The sequence below is a fragment of the Lontra canadensis genome, unplaced genomic scaffold (assembly GCF_010015895.1).
Source record: "Lontra canadensis isolate GAN:19392208 unplaced genomic scaffold, GSC_riverotter_1.0 scaffold2, whole genome shotgun sequence".
Taxonomy (NCBI): Eukaryota; Metazoa; Chordata; class Mammalia; order Carnivora; family Mustelidae; genus Lontra; species Lontra canadensis.
Genome location: NW_022630996.1, coordinates 6,469,271 through 6,485,396, shown reverse-complemented (window position 1 = coordinate 6,485,396; position 16,126 = coordinate 6,469,271). Strand labels below are relative to the sequence as shown.

At 36.6% G+C, this 16,126-nt stretch overlaps 1 protein-coding gene across 8 annotated transcripts in view; it reads right to left on the bottom strand.

Moving 5' to 3' along the window:
• The window catches only part of BRAF (B-Raf proto-oncogene, serine/threonine kinase), a 168,177-nt gene that overhangs the window by 47,692 nt on the left and 104,359 nt on the right, over positions 1 to 16,126 (bottom strand). For 4 of the 8 annotated variants that reach the window (XM_032867479.1, XM_032867489.1, XM_032867498.1 and 1 more), the window contains exons 6-10: positions 14,707 to 14,855; positions 13,640 to 13,759; positions 8,982 to 9,141; positions 1,752 to 1,788; positions 329 to 448 (exon numbers count right to left, since the gene is read on the bottom strand). In XM_032867479.1, coding sequence (XP_032723370.1) covers positions 329 to 448; positions 1,752 to 1,788; positions 8,982 to 9,141; positions 13,640 to 13,759; positions 14,707 to 14,855 — 586 coding nt within the window. Of the gene's footprint in view, positions 1 to 328; positions 449 to 1,751; positions 1,789 to 2,113; positions 2,150 to 8,981; positions 9,142 to 13,639; positions 13,760 to 14,706; positions 14,856 to 16,126 lie in introns of all 8 variants that reach the window. The other 4 variants (XM_032867508.1, XM_032867517.1, XM_032867543.1 and 1 more) reach the window with 2 other exon arrangements.

Here is a 16,126-nt window from a genome sequence, read left to right as displayed (position 1 = left end):
CCCTGCCCCAGCATACATTATTTTTTGCAACCCACTGAGTTTAAGAAGTTGCCAAGAGCAAAACCTAAGTGAAATAACAAAAAACAAGATGGACGTCTCAGCACAGAATTTTCTTGCTTTTAGAAATTTATGACGGACAGCATACAGAAAGCTTGTGGTAGTGAGTTATGTGAGGCACATTCAGAGCATTGCAGCCAGGCCAAGCAGAAATTTAGTGCTGAAAACTCTCACACTTACAAACACACGCTGTGAGGGTGAGGCACAAACAGTGTCTGTAGTTTATATTTAGTTTGCTTTGGGTGAAAACAAGAAAGAAGAGCCCAACTACCTCTGAACACTGGGCCAGGCTCAAAATCAAACACTATTTCACTGGGGACAGAATGTAGGAGGGGACTGGGAGTCCGGGATTGGCATTTCCGAAGACAGCGCATCAGCTCGTTCAAAGGGGCTGTGAGAAGAGAAAGAGAGGGGCAGGCAAACACAGGAAGACAGACACAAAGAAGAAATGAAAGAAGTCATGGGAATAAATGAGCTGAAGCCTGCTTCACAACGTAATTCTGGATCTTGTTTTCATAAAATCCCAATGACTTTTTATAAAGTGACTCATAACAAGGACAAGAAATGCCATTTGATTTTTGCTACTAGGCAGGCAGTTTGTATGACTAAGTTAACTCTGTGATGCTAACATGATGGCAACATTTAAATGCTGGATGTATTGGGCAAAATTATCAAAAGCCACAGTCATTAAGACATATGAAAGTCAAACTTGCAGCAACATTAATTGGCAGGTTCACAGAATAACAAGTGGAAAAAAACCACAACTTTTTAATACAACGTTTATTCGATATAAAATATCTTTAAGTCCGGGCTTAGATATTTTCAAGATAAAGCAGGTCACAGTGAAGAGACTGACGCTCAACAGGATAAACAGGTTTTGCCAAGTCTTCCTTATTAGGCAGAAGACAGCTGAAAAAGCAAGCATGGAGGACCACCTGGAAGAAATCTTTAAGACAGTTTCAAATAGCATTTTTGGGAAAACCTTATATGGGGCAAAATCTTACTTTACAAGTACTTTCTTAAGCAATGTTTTATGTCCCCAGTTTTCACAGAGTGCTAGGGTGAATATTTGATGAAAACTCTGCGAAGAAATCTCAACTCAAGTGCTCATTTTATTTACTGGACGAATAAGAGGACAAGAGGATTTAGGGCCCATTCTTAGGGTCCATTCTGTATTAGGTACATTTCGAATCCTTCTAGAAACCTGAAGAGAAGAGGCTGACGATTCTATCAAACGGAGAAGTTTTGACAGGCAACCTAAGGGATTTTCCCTAAGAATGATTAAGGAAAATCAAGTTTTAACTGATTCTAAGCTCAATCATTAACAAGTAGAGGTGGTAGTGGAGGCTCCCAAAGGAAATTTAGCATATCGAGTTTTGGAGATGGTTAGAAACCAGTAGCGGGTAAAATAGTTAAGGCCCTCTCTTTGATGATTTTATAATTGTGGATAATACATTTAAGACTCCCTTTTATGTCCTCTTTTTCTCTACTCATCTTATAAATCAGTTAATATTGTATTAGATATAAATGACAAATAATAAAGTAAAGCAAAAAATATTTGGGGCTTTCTCTACACATTTTTCTCTGTGTCTGTGTTTCATGATAGAAGCAAATATAAAGGAGACAAGCAGCAAAGCAATTGCATTTTTCCCTGAGGTTTTTTTTTTTTTTTTTAAATGGAAATCACTACTTACCTCCGTCACTACGAAACCCTTGGTCTCTAATCAAGTCCTACAAATAAACAGTAATGGATATTTATTCAAAGAATATGGTAAGAAAGTAATAGCAACACTCAACTTTTCCCTAACCATTAATAGAAAGGTTAATTCAAAATAATACCTATCTTCTAATGACTTCACAAAACAGAAAGAATATGAAATTAGCTGGTGAACCTGATTAACATTTGGAAGCACCTACCAAACTAACCCTATATTGAAGGGATTATTAGTCCTGATCAAATGCTGAAATCCAGTTCAGGCTATTCAAAACCAATGGCTGTGTCACTTCTTAAAAAAAATTCTAACGGCACATGTTAAGAGCCATAAAATGTTCATACCCTTTGATCCTGTAATTCCACTTCTGGGAATTTTTCCTAAGGAAATAATTCAGAAGAAAAAATGATATGCACAAGGATGTCCAGTGCAGCATTATCCATCATACTAAAAAAATCAGAAATAATTATTTCCCTATTATAGACATACTGACATTTGGGTTGAGTAAATTATGGCACATCAATTTAGTAAGTATTATGCAGCTACTGAAATAATTATGAAGCTTGCATCATGAAACATGTTTACAATATGATAAATTAAATGTACATGGATCACAATTATAAAAATACAGATGTGTAAGGAAACATGAGAAGGGAGAAAATCAAAATGGCTCAAACAAGGGTTTTGTCAAAATCTGTCTTTATGATTAAAACACAGCTTTTTACAACAGACAATATTGGGGGTGGGGAGCGAAAAGTTTACTGGCATTGCTTGGACCGTCACAGGCAGAACTTCATTTTTTATCCAGTTTAACTTAAATATGAAGGATCGAATGGCCCCAAATGTCTCTAAACAGGCTCAAAGGCTCTTTGCAAAGAGGCGGCTTTCTGTTTATAGATTAAGACCTAACGTAAACTCCACAGATGCATTTCTATCATGTATTACATAAAGCCTTCAACATCTTCTACAGAATAACCAACAAATACTTATATATCTGCAAACAAGGTGCTAGGCATTAGGGGTTGTGTGGCTACCAATAAATACAAAATCCTAGTGGTGTCACTAACTTTGTGTTCTTAAGAGAGTTTGTAATCTAAGTGGAAGAAAGACATAAAAACATGGAAGTTAAATAATAAATGAATAGCTTAAGAAAACAAAAGAGGTGCCAAAGAGGTTTAGTTAACTGCCAAATAAATAGTATGGGTGAAAGATTTTTTTTAAAAGATTCTACTTATGTATTTGACAGAGAGAGAGCACAGGCAGCGGGGATCAGCAGGCAGAGGGAGAGGAAGAAGCAGGCTTCCCATGGAGCCGAGAACCCGACACAGGGCTAGATCCAAGGACCCTGGGATCATGACCTGAGCCCAAGGCACATGCTTAACCGACTGAGCCACCCAGGTGCCTCAGTGCTATACAAGTTCAAAGGATAAATAACTGTAAGACCTTATCACTGGTGAAGCATTTCAAGAGATGAGCTATTATTTGGGGTCTGAGGGATAGACAGGAATGTAGGGGGGCAGGAACCAGAGGACCCATTGGACAGAAAGAATGAGACAAAGGCAGAAAGGCCACATTGCTTTCCTTTTTGCTACACCAGCCTTGTGACTCCCCATAACCAGGGATCAGCCAGTTTTGGCTTTTTCCACTCTTCCTGCACCATAAACTTCTACTTTTCAATCTGTTCTTAAAGTTCTTTGACAACCTTTTTATTTGTTCTAGGTGAAAGAGGATCTTCTATTATTCCAATACTGGCTCTTTCAAATTCTTTCTCATCTCCTGTAGTTCCTTTCTTATTATTTTTTCCCTTGAGCATGATAGAGAAAACAGAAGCCATCAGAGAACATTCTGTTTTGCCCCATATTTATGAATATTTGCACGGTAATGTTAGCTACAATTTCTGAATTCTTACTATGTGCAAGGCACAATAAGAATTTTCAATCCACTGTAAGAGGTAGAAAGTGCTAGCTTCAAGGTTAAGTCAGGTGCCCAAGATCATACAGCCTGCAAAGAGCTACAGAGCTCTAGCTATGTTCTTCTTCAATTCCTCATAGCCTCTGAGGAACACTGTTTCCACATTAAAGGAACTTTACTCTATCAATTATTCCATATCTTATTTTCAATCTCTCACACTTCACTTGCTTCTTTCCCTCAAGTTACAAATCTCACATTAAGGGGTACCTGGGTGGCTCAGTCGTTAATCATCTGCCTTTGGCTCAGGTCATGATCCCAGGGTCCTGGGATTCAGCCCCGCACCAGGCTCCCTCCTCGGTGGGAGGCCTGCTTCTCCCTCTCCCGCTCCCCCTGCTTGTGTTCCCTCTCTCGCTGTGTCTCTGTCAAATAAATAAATAAAACCTTTATAAAAAAGATTCTCACATTAAAAACAACTGTCCCGCAACCCTGCTTTAATCTATGGCACCTTTGTTATTCCTTCACAGCCAAGCTTCTCAAAACTGACACTTAACTCACATCTTTGCCTGCCTTGCTCTCCCCCACCAGCCCTCTCAAACAGTTCTCAATGAAATCAAAATGACAAAATGACATAGTCCAACAGTCATTTTCAGTCATTCTCACATTTGAGTCTCACTGGCAACTAACATCAACTACTTCAGCATTCTTGAAGTCCCTTTTCTCCCTTTGGCTTCTGCAACACTACTTACTCTTACTCATATGAAGTTAAAATTAGGAGGAGCAGCCCACAAAAGAGACACAGAACCAAAGTCTCTGCCTGGACGTCAAATGTTAATAATATTCAATGGGGCCGCATATTCTATCCTTTTGGCAACTTACATATACTCCTTGAGTAATATTTACACTCACGGTTTTAACTGACAAATACTCCAAAATCTGTATCTCTACTCGAGGTCTTTATATTTAACTGCTACTGGACTTCTAAACCAGTGAAGTCCCTCAGACATCTTAATGCCAGTATGTTCAAAATAATAGTTACCATTTTCATTTCTACAAGTCCTGTTCTTTTTCCTTTGGTATTTCCTATCCTAATGAATGGAATGAATACCATCTATTCACCCAAGCCAGAGAAATCCTGGCATTATCTTCCACCTCTCATCTCTTTCACCTCTTTCTTCTATTACTTTATAGAACAGTGGTTAAGCATAAGCAGGAAAGAGCAGGTTTTATACTCCATTTCATTAATTTATCAGTGATGTGATTTTGAGACATTTCTTAACCTCCCCAAATCTAATTTTCTCAACAGTAAAATAAGAATAAAAATAGTACTTAACCCATGAGTATTTATGGGGACAGAATAAGAAAATTTATGCAAAGCACTTAGTACACTACTTGCCATAAAGTAAGCATTCATAAACAGTAGGCATTTTCAATATCATTCCTAACAGTCTTGCCTACAAATCTCTCATGAATTCAAAAGATTCTTCCAGAATATAGAGCTGAGCACTTTCTCTCCCACTCAAAATTTTTCGAACTCCCTACTACCAACTCCTACAGAAACCTTAATGTAAGACACAACGCCTTTCAGTATGGACTCTACCTACCTAGTTTTGTCTTCTACCATTCCCCACCCTTCTCCTGAGCCCTGAACTCCTACAATATCAACTATTAATTACATCCCATGCAAAGATACTTCCATACTTTTGCACTTACCATGTCCTTAACAACTGTCCTTTCTTCTAAAACCCCCACCAAGCGTCCTTAATCAACTCCTACACATTCACCTTTTACAATGTGATCTAAACGTTACCCTTTCTCTGTTAAATATTCTTATATACAACAAGGTAGAGTTTATTACCCTCTTCTTCATGTCTCTTTATTTATATGTCTGATTCACCCACTAGACTGTAACTTCTTTGAGGTCAAAGACTGTGCTAATTCATCCTTAGTTCCCAATTCTGTCATACTGCCTCTCTCAGAGTCAGTACTGTCAAGTATGTCAAAAACAAATCAAAACAATCTTGTTTACTAGAATGATAAATGATAAATGATGATTGGAGCTGAATGAAATGACTTGAATTGAATGAAAATGCTAAAGAATTTATACATTATCTTATAATCAGTGCGAAGTCAATCAAAGTTTTGGAAGAAGGAAACAGATGATGACAGGTATGTAAAAAAGTCCAGAGGGTAATATTCTAAAAGGATGTTAGTACTGAAAGTAAAAATGGCTATAATTTTGAACATCATGAGAACAGACCTGAGAAGATTTTATTTGTTTTAAAGATTTTATTTATTTGACAGAGAGAGAAAGAGACAGCAATAGGGAACACAAGCAGGGGGAGTGGGAGAGGGACCAGGATTCCCCTTGAGCAGGGAGCCTGAGGCAGGGCTTGATCCTCTGGGATCAAGACCTGAGCCACAGGCAGATGCTTAATGACTGAGCCATCCAGGTGCCCCAAGATTTGACTTCTTATTTCACAATCTCATTATTCCCATATTTCCCTCTCCTACTTTTTTCTTCCTTTGTATTCAGGTCTAGTTAGATAAAGGAAGACCTTATTAGTTGAGAAAAATTGATATTGGGAAAAGGCCACTTAAAATGAATCCAATAAAAATAGAGAAAAAATTTCAAAGTAAAAAGTGGGAGGGGCGCCTTGGTGGCTCAGTTGGTTAAGCCTCTGCCTTCAGCTCAGGTCATCATCTCAGGGTCCTGGGATCAAGTCCCACATTGGGCTCTCTGCTTAGCAAGGAGCTGCTTCCCCCTCTCTCTCTGCCTGCCTTTCTGCCTATTTGTGATCTCTTTCTCTGTCAAATAAATAAATGAAATCTCAAAAAAAAAAAAAAAGTGGGAACAAAGTCCAGAATTTAGAAATTTATCTTGAAAAATGAAATTAAAATCTATAATAAAGTTTTACTTTTACATTTAATAATTTTTTTTGGGAGGATTTATTTATTTATTTGAGAGAAAGAAGGTGGGGGAAAGGAAGAGGGACAGAGAGAATCCTGAAGCAGAATCTACACTGAGTACTGAGCCTGATGCAGGGTTTGATCCCAGGAAACAGAGATCATGACCTCAGCTGAAATCAAGAGTCGGCCATGCAACTAACTGAGCCAACCAGGTGCCCCAGCAAACTTTAAGTTATAATTTCAAATGCTAATTCTTAGACATCAAGGTTTTTTTGTTGTTGTTGTTGTTCTTAATACAAAAGTTGTGATAGCACGAACTAAAATCCTCAATGTCATATTCACCTTTTACATCACAAGCATAATCATTTTTATAAAAATTGTAGGCACATCTGGGTGACTCAGTTAAACGGCTAACTCTTGGTTTTGGCTCAGGTTATGATCTCAGGGTCCTGAGATGGAGCCCTGTGTTGGGCTCTACACTCAGCAGGAAATGTGCTTGAGGGTTCTCTCCCTCTGCCTCTGCCCCTCCACCTGCTCATGCTCTCCTTCTCTAAAATAAATAAATAAATCTTTATAAAAATTTTAGAGGGCTTCATCAATTCCCTGAAGGGCCTCTATCAATCCTTTGATGCTTAAATCATTTTCATTTGAAGAGCCTATTATATTGTCATTTCACTGCATCTTTTCTATTGTTAACTGGACTAATTTATTTCTACTGAATTCCTTATTTCTCAGTGGCTTTTCGTAATTTCAGTAGTTCTTCAAAGTCCTTTTTCACTGTCTTCATAAAAGCTTTAAAATCTTTCCTTTTTGTGGGGGGGCAGATTTGCAATCAATCTGCACTATGTTTTCATTGAAATATTGGATAATAATGTAAAGGGACTGGAATGCAAACTGGTATTAGATGGGGAGGGATGTTTGTGGGGGGATTAATATTAAAGTAGTCTGTTACTAAGTGAATATTTTCCTGTTAGGACAATTTTTTGCTTCTCTACTCAACCTTGTAACTATGAGGACTCACATAAGGAATACCTGTAAAATGAGAAAAATTCCCATCTTCTAACACACTAGTAATCACCTCACTAATTCTAATACCCTGTTTACCTGGGGAAACAGTTTTAACTTCCTTTTTATTTTTATTATTTTTATTTTTATTATTTTTAAAATTTATTATTTTTATTATTTATTTTAATTTCCTTTTAAAATACAAATTACTTTCCAAGGCAAACAAGCTTGATGGGTTTTGTGTTTTGTTGCTTATTACAGAGATTAAGGATAACCTACATTCTTTCTATGAAAGCACAAATTCTGGGAGAAGAGACTCCTAATTCTAAGACCAGGATCCTCAGCTCACTACAGCTCAGGTAGCAAGGGCAAATTATTATCTTCTGTAACTCAATTACCGGATTATCCTGTAAAGAAAGTTTTGTGGAAATGAAGCCAGACCCATTTGTTTCTAATGTATTATATCTGGCTGTTCTCACACTACAATGACAAAATTCAACAGCTGTCATTAGAGATCATACGACCCATAAGCTAAAGTATTTAGTATTTAGCCATTTAAGAAAAAGTTTGTTGATTCCTGGTCTAAAATATGGGAAATTTCCTGTTTCATATTCTTACCCTTTTACTGAAACAAACATTTTTTTGATGATCATTTATGCATTTAGTTCTAAGACAGGGGCCGAGTGAGCTAATATTAGGAATGGTTTCTGCCGCCAAGAAGATTTAATTGAAGAAGCAACTAAGGTAAGTTACAGTGTGCAAGATAAAAGTGGAAAAGTAAAAACATCGAGAGTGACCAGCCAAAGGGTGGTTAAAATAACTGATACAATGATTACACAAGAGAAGATACATTTTTAAAAATGAAAGATTAAAATCTAATGAGAAACTTTACCAAAAAAATGCAAATATTCATGATATATAGAGAGATGGAATACAATGGTATAGTCAAAAAAGTAAGGAAGGTAAAAGATAGTTTTGCGTGTCTTGTACATAAAGTAATGATTAGTTCTTAAGGGTTATTTAAGTCAAAGTTGTACTTTTAGAAATTCAGATAAAGATCTCAAATTGATCTTAATAGAAAATCTGCAGTTGTATTCCTATTTCGTTACCATAAAATGGCCAAGGGACTATCTGTTAAACAAACGAAGAAGATAAGATTTTTGCAGAAACAATGTCGTAAGGAAAAAATCAGAACAACTCCATAATGCGGCACCAGTTAAGTATTTAATACCATCAGAGAAGATGACAAAGCTTTTCTGATCAGTAATTCATGAAAAAGTCTATCGATAATAATAACTGACATGCATTTCTGATCTATATTACAAGTATAGCACCAAAAAAGAAATACACTCGAATTTTTTTTAGTTCTAACAACGCTGGATTACTTACATCGATATTGACAGGTTCTATTGTGTTTATATGCACATTTGGAGCTGATGAGGACCGGTCTCGTTGTCCAAATTGATTTCGATGATCTTCATCTGCTGGTCGGAAAGGCTGTGGAATTGGAATGGATTTTGAAGGAGACGGACTGGTGAGGATTTGGGGCCTGGAAAAATCAAGTCATTGAAAGATAAGATTCAGAGCAACTTTACAGAGATAATAACATTAAAAAAATGGATGATATAAAGATTTCCTTGTAAAGCATTCAAAACCTAGCAGTAATTGGGTTAAAAAAACCTAATATATGCCTACAGCTAATACCGACAAAGCTGCTTTTGCTCAAGCAGATCCTCTGGGGACTATGAGTGGTAACGGATTCTTATCCAAAAAACTCCAGGGAAATCTACAAACGGTGAGAAATGACCTGTGGTTACTCAGCTAAAGGAACCCTCCAAAGTCACACAAAAATCCCTAGATACTAGAGACCGACTGAAGAGTATCTGCTATTTTACTCTACCTTTATCTTTTCCTGACAGCTGAAGTTACTAAAATGAGATTTTTATGCAAAGTATTAGGAAGTTATGAGTATTTTGAAAATACACCTGTGGATTTCAGGGCCTGAAAGATGTATCTGTTGCTTTACATAGCATGTCTTGAACAATAGCAAAAGACCATTTGCAAATCCAAAAGATGACCCTTATAGGGTTATCTCTCGTATTTTAAACTTTTTACCATGTCCAATAACTGAGCAACAAAAAAGAATCACATGTTAAGCATTAAAGAAAATCTTTTTTAAAAATTGCTTTTTGATGAGATCATCAAAATAGGTAACAGAATGATCTATTTTGGTACTGTAGATAAATAATAAATTCTATGGTATCTCACGGCCCTGAAATGAACGTGGCATTCACAGAGCACACTGAAGTTTTGCAAAGAGATTGTAAACATCAGTGAGGAGTCTAGGTCCCTCAGAAGGGATAGCCAAGGAATTGGGAGGGGGATATCATGTGATAGAGGAGGTACGGTTGTCTCAGTGAGCTCCATGAAGACCAATGAATGACACAATGCTAACAGCCTCTCCATAGAGACTGGTTATCATTCCACCCCATTTTATGCAATCTCTGTAATAAGTGGTTATTAAGACATACCCAGAAAGACAATGTGGAGGAATACAAAGACATTTTGTGAGTGGACAGGGTTTAGAGAGAAATCGGAAGAAAATATAGTACAAAAGGAATAGACAGAGGTTTGAAGGGCCAAAGAAGCCAAACAACGACAAAAAGTTTTTTGGTTTTTTTTTTAAAGGTTCTGAATAGGGGGCGCCTGGGTGGCTCAGTGGGTTAAGCCTCTGCCTCTGACTCAGGTCATGATCCCAGAGTCCTGGGATCGAGCCCAGCACTGGGCTCTCTGCTCAGCAGGGAGCCTGCTTCCCTTTCTTTCTTTGCCTGCCTGTCTACTTGTGATCGCTCGCTCTCTGTTAAATAAATAAATAAAATCTTTAAAAGGTTCTGAATAAAGCACGTTAACAAAACCTGAACCACACCAGTTTACAGTTTGACTCTCTGAAGAGAAAGGGCAGAGAAAGAAATTTTGAGTTTATTTGTTCTTCTAAATGGAGTCCACTTAGAACTGAAATAAAATAAAAGATTATGTACTTTAAAAAATTAGTATCACCCAATGAGAATTACAGGCTAAAACTGATGGATCTGGCCTTCAGAAAAGTTACCATGCTCCACTTGTCCTTTTTACTCTATTAATTACTGAGAAATTTTTAGTTTGTGACAGGGCTCTCTTTGTTTTAGGCAGCCAACATATGCCTTGTGCTGAGGTGTTTGGGGAACAGGTAAAAGAATGTAAAAATGACAAAACTTTTTTTTTTTAAAGTTTTGGAAAATGCACCTACTTTTAAAAAACCATAGCTGATTTAAAGTCTCAAGTCAATAGCATAGTTAGTTTAAGTTAGGACTTAAAAGTGGGAAGAGCTTGAATTAACTACAGTTGTAGAGGGAGTCTAATTAATATAATTGATCTGGCAGAGGCCTAAATGACAGCAAGTCATTCCTGAAAGTCACTAAATTAAGATTTTGACGGCAATGTGTAGTTTTATAACAAAGCAGAACATGTATTCAAAGGGCACTGGTCCAGAAGTAGGAAAAGCAAAAACCTGGATTTAATATGAGCGATTTTATTACCTAAAGAGAAGAACAGATATACAGGAAAGAGATGATATCTTCCATATTACACAAACTCAGAAAGAGTCTGTTTGGCAGTTGGTATCTACCACCACCCAGTAGAAGGCATATAAGGTCAATCTTCCTAGCCCTGACAGCAAATATATAACTCTGGATAAAACTGCAAGTAGCTATGTCCTGGTACCATTAAACATCTGAGTCATGTACTAAGCCCATGCTTAACAAAAGCAATCTTTGGATTATAATTTGGTTTGTCATAAATATCTTCTAAAAGCAGACAGAGTGCTGGTCCATCCAACATACGAACTTTGGTCTATACACAGCTATATTTCTCAGGGAAATCAATTTACCTGGAATTCTGATTTAGTCTTTTCTAATTCCGGTCACTGTAAACCAGTTTATCTCTAATAATTCTCATCATTTGTGGGAACTGATAAAATTCAGTTTCCATACTGGGATGAGATGATTTATACCCTGTGAAATATGTTGGGAGCCAGCAAACTGGTTTTCTCCCGACAGCTCTATTTTGCTGCAAACCTCTTCAAAGCAGTATTAGATTAAAAAGAGAAAAAATGTTACCTTTAAAACCCTTCAGCAAATTACCAGTTAGTTTGTATCTCATTTTTCAATCTAGAAATCTTAAAAGTTTTTTTAAGAGTATTAAAAGTTTTGAAGCAAAGTGACTACTTCTGCTCAGCAATATGCAAATTTTAAAACACTGACTTTTCAAATACTCAAACATCCCATAGCATTTTAAAAAGCAGAAATAGAGGTACAAACTGGCCAATGTATCACTTCAATATTTCTTGGTTACATCCATTAGTATATGAATTTCATGAGCACTATAGTTGTTATAAGTACTATTAACAAAATGCAAAGGAACAGCAGTATAGACAGGATTGGCTTCTATCTTTTCATAGGCACATACAGACACTTATGACATAAAAGCATCAGGAAAACAAAAGTTAGAACACCTTTCTTATCATTTGCTCAAGACCAGAATGTACTTTGGTTTAGTTATAAATAAAATACTCGTGGCATAAGCAAATGGTTCTCAGTTTTAAGATAGCAACCTTTCAGTGGAAGGTAACTGTCTGGATCATTACCATTATAAACCTTCAGAAAGACCATGTTAATTTCATTGTGGTGTTCTGTAACTCTGCTCACAGAACTGGGACCTGCCAGGAGTAAATGCCGTAGCCAAAATATTAATTAAAAACCAAAACAAACAATAACAACACTTTGATCTAAGAAAGACCCAGGTACTATAAAACTAACGATAGAGACAGTAGGAATAAAAGGACTCCAACAGACCAGGTAACCGTTACAACCTGACCAAAAAAAAAAAAAAAAAAAAGGCTGCATTTTCTAGTGTTCCAAAGTAGATAAAAGCATCCAGTCTTTAATACAAATCTTTTGCTAATTTTTCTAGCCTATGAAACATCTAGAAAGGTTGGCTTTGTAAAATTACAGGTCTCAGGATCGTCCACTTATTTTTTTCTGTCTTTAGGCAGAAAAGATAGCATTACATTGTAAAGAGAGGAAGGAAGTAGGGTTCAAACTGACAATAAATATTCATGATCTTAACTAATTATCTCTGGAATATTATAGAACAGAATGGTATGTGGGGACAGTTTTTTAAACATATGCTTCCAAATACAGCATAATTTCTTCTGTCTCAAATCCAAAAGGTAAAGAGAATGCAGACCTATGTAAGAAATTCTCCCAAACACTAATATCTGCTACTCATCATCATCTTTTTTTCCCTCCTATGAAGCTTGAATATATGATGCTTTATATCACCTTTAAAGTCAGTTTTACCTTTCTCTTCCACAACTAGTACTATTAATATTTTTCTTTACACATACCCATCCCTTCTCCCCATTCCCTTTGTTTATGCTATTTCTCCCTCACCAACCCACCACCATGCTTTTTATTCCCTGGATTCATTCAGATTCTAGAATTCTTCAAAATTCAGTTCAAATCCCATTTCCTCATTAAATATTTTTGACTACTCTCGCTTTTCTCCTGTTTACGGGAAACATGATCATGTTTATGTCCTCACATGGTTTAAAATATCATAGCCTCTGAGAAACTGTAGACTATAATTATATACAATTTTTAAATTGTTTGCCATTGTCTCACTGGTCAATGCTACTTTTCTAAACGGGGATCATATACTTCTATATTTAATATTACCTAATAAAGTGATGAGCACAAGGCAGGGACTCTAAATGATTTGTTACTTGATTTTTTTCCAAGACTGGTCCTGAAACAGTCTACGTCAGTTTTAACCACATGTATCTTAACAAATGCATGTACGAATTTGCCTGATGTGATAAAATAAGTTACCTGAAGAAAAATCCTTAATTTAACAATCCAAGTAGTTGGAAAGGTTTATAATTAACCAAAAGATCCAAAAGAAACCAGCTCAAAAAGCACTGTCATTGAACAGCAGGAGTCAAGTCATACCCAGTAGAATCGGAGGGGGGAGCAGAAGGGGATGATCCGGACGTAAGGGCAGTCTCTGCTATGGAGGCCTCCTCCTGTGGTATTGGGTGGTGTTCAAAGAACTTGGAGACAAACAGCAAACTGTGAGGCAAAAACAAAAACAAAACAAAACAAACCTAACTTGTGCAAAACCCAGAAGCTTCATACACCAGAATACATTATAGAGTTAACAGAAATATTTGGGATCAAATTCTACTTTCAGAAATGACTGTTAAATTCAATTAGTTGTGTTTTTGCCTGAAGGCTTATTTAAAAAAAAAATCACATTGTACTTTGAAAAGCAAGCTTATAATCTAAAACTAATTGCTCTATACAGCGAATTTCTATATATTAGAGAGGAAAGATCATGCTGTATGGTTAAGGAATTAGAAGAAAATATATCTACCCTCTCAGATTACATCATTATAACATACTTTATAGAGCTGAATTCTCTTTGCTCAAGTGATTGAGAAAAGTAAAAAGACCTTAGCAGTAGTAGCAGCAACAACAATAAAAAAGATTACGATAGACTTAGTCTAGTCTATTACAGAAACTCTGGCATAAAGCAAATAGAAATTTTAGAAAGAGATACACTGGGTACAAAGATTTTATATCTTACTTTTAAATAAACTGGGTAGGGGAGGTTGAAGGAGAGATAAAGAGACAGAGAGAGAAAGAGAGAGAGAGAATACATATAATTTACAAAATAGTGATAGAACCAGAACCCCGATCTGTGATCCAAAAATACAATGGTTAACTTAATTGAAATCACACCCACTCTCCTCCCAAAAACCATCTAAAAATGATGTCTATGGGCAAGGGATCTTTATTAATTAAAAGAGGGTTTAAGACATAAATGAGATGTATAGCTTAATCAGAATTACAATTCAGGAGAGCAGTAATGGCTATACTACAGCATATTCTCCAGGCATCCTTTTTAAATTCCCCATAACTCTACTGGACAGAAAGTTCCCAGGCTCTAAGATACACTAGTTTCACATAAAGAAAAGTAAAATGTCGGTAGAAAAGAGACTTTTTTGATTACTTACTCAAGTTGGTCATAATTAACACACATCAGTGGAACCTCTGTACTACAACGCTGGTGAAATTTATAACCACATGTTTGACAGCGAAAACCCTGGAAAAGCAGCTTTCGACAAAAGTCACAAAATGCTAAGGTGAAAAAAGTTTTCCGTACCTGCAAAGTAAAAAACACCACAGAGAATTTCAAAAACTTACAAGAATCTTCTCAGAAATCAACTTATTTACTCTCTTGCTTAAAATAACAAATCTTTAATATGTTCATATCATGAGAGTGCCTTACATAAGAAGATATTAAAATGAAAACCGGGGGAGGGGTTCAAGACAATAGATGGACTATATGTATTTATCTCCCACCCAATACTACTATTATAAAACTCAGAAGTCGAGAAGATGTAAAGTGAGTAAAAGACTGGAAACTATTTTCAAGCTTGACTCCATAAAAGTCAAAACAGAGATGATAACTGGAAACTATTTTCAAGCTTGACTTCATAAAAGTCAAAACAGAGATGATGAATAGAAGGAGGGATCAGGGATGAAAGGAAGGGTAAGGGCATACTTTAGTAATGGTACAAAGAAAGGAGTTAAGAGATGCTTACTGGTGCTGACAGAACAAGAAACAATGGTATCCTTCTATTACTTAAAGATACAAAGGTATCCAATAGAGGAACCCACCCCAAAAACCAACCACCACCAACAACAAATCACACTGCAGAAGGGGAAGAAGGAAGAAGAAATGTAATGCTACAAATGAACTAATTCCCTTTGGAATCAGTAAATGGTGGCTGAAGTTGGTAAAGCAAGAAACTATGGCTTAAAGTAACTACTTAGTAATGGGAAGATAATCACTCAAAGAGCTTTCAAAACAGAAACTAATGGGGCGCCCAGGTGGCTCAGTGGACTAAGCCTCTGCCTTCGGCCCAGGTCATGATCTCAGAGTCCTGATATCGAGCCCCGCGTCGGGCTCTCTGCTCAGCGGGGAGCCTGCTTCCCACCCCACCCAACCCACCTGCCTCTCTGCCTACTTGTGATCTCTGTCAAATAAATAAATAAAAATTAAAAAAAAAAAAAAGAAACTAACAAGGCTACAGGACAGGAAAATCACCTAAAAGACAGTAAGAACCACTTCTAATTATTGGTTTGTTAGAGGATTAGAACACCTCAATTTGTGAACACTCCTCTCCAGGAAACTTAAAAGGCAACATGGAAGAACTCCATGTCAGAAGGCAAATGACTTACACAGAGGTCACATAAAAGAACAGTGTTAGGGAGGCTCTACTGTGATAACTACTGAAGCCGGAAATTATTTTTAGTTTAACTGTTTTGGGTATAGAATAAGCAGAAAACGTAAGAGAAACACCAAAATGTTAACAGTGGCTACTTCAGAGTGGTGAGAGCATGCGTGACTCTATTTTGTCCTTTGTCTTT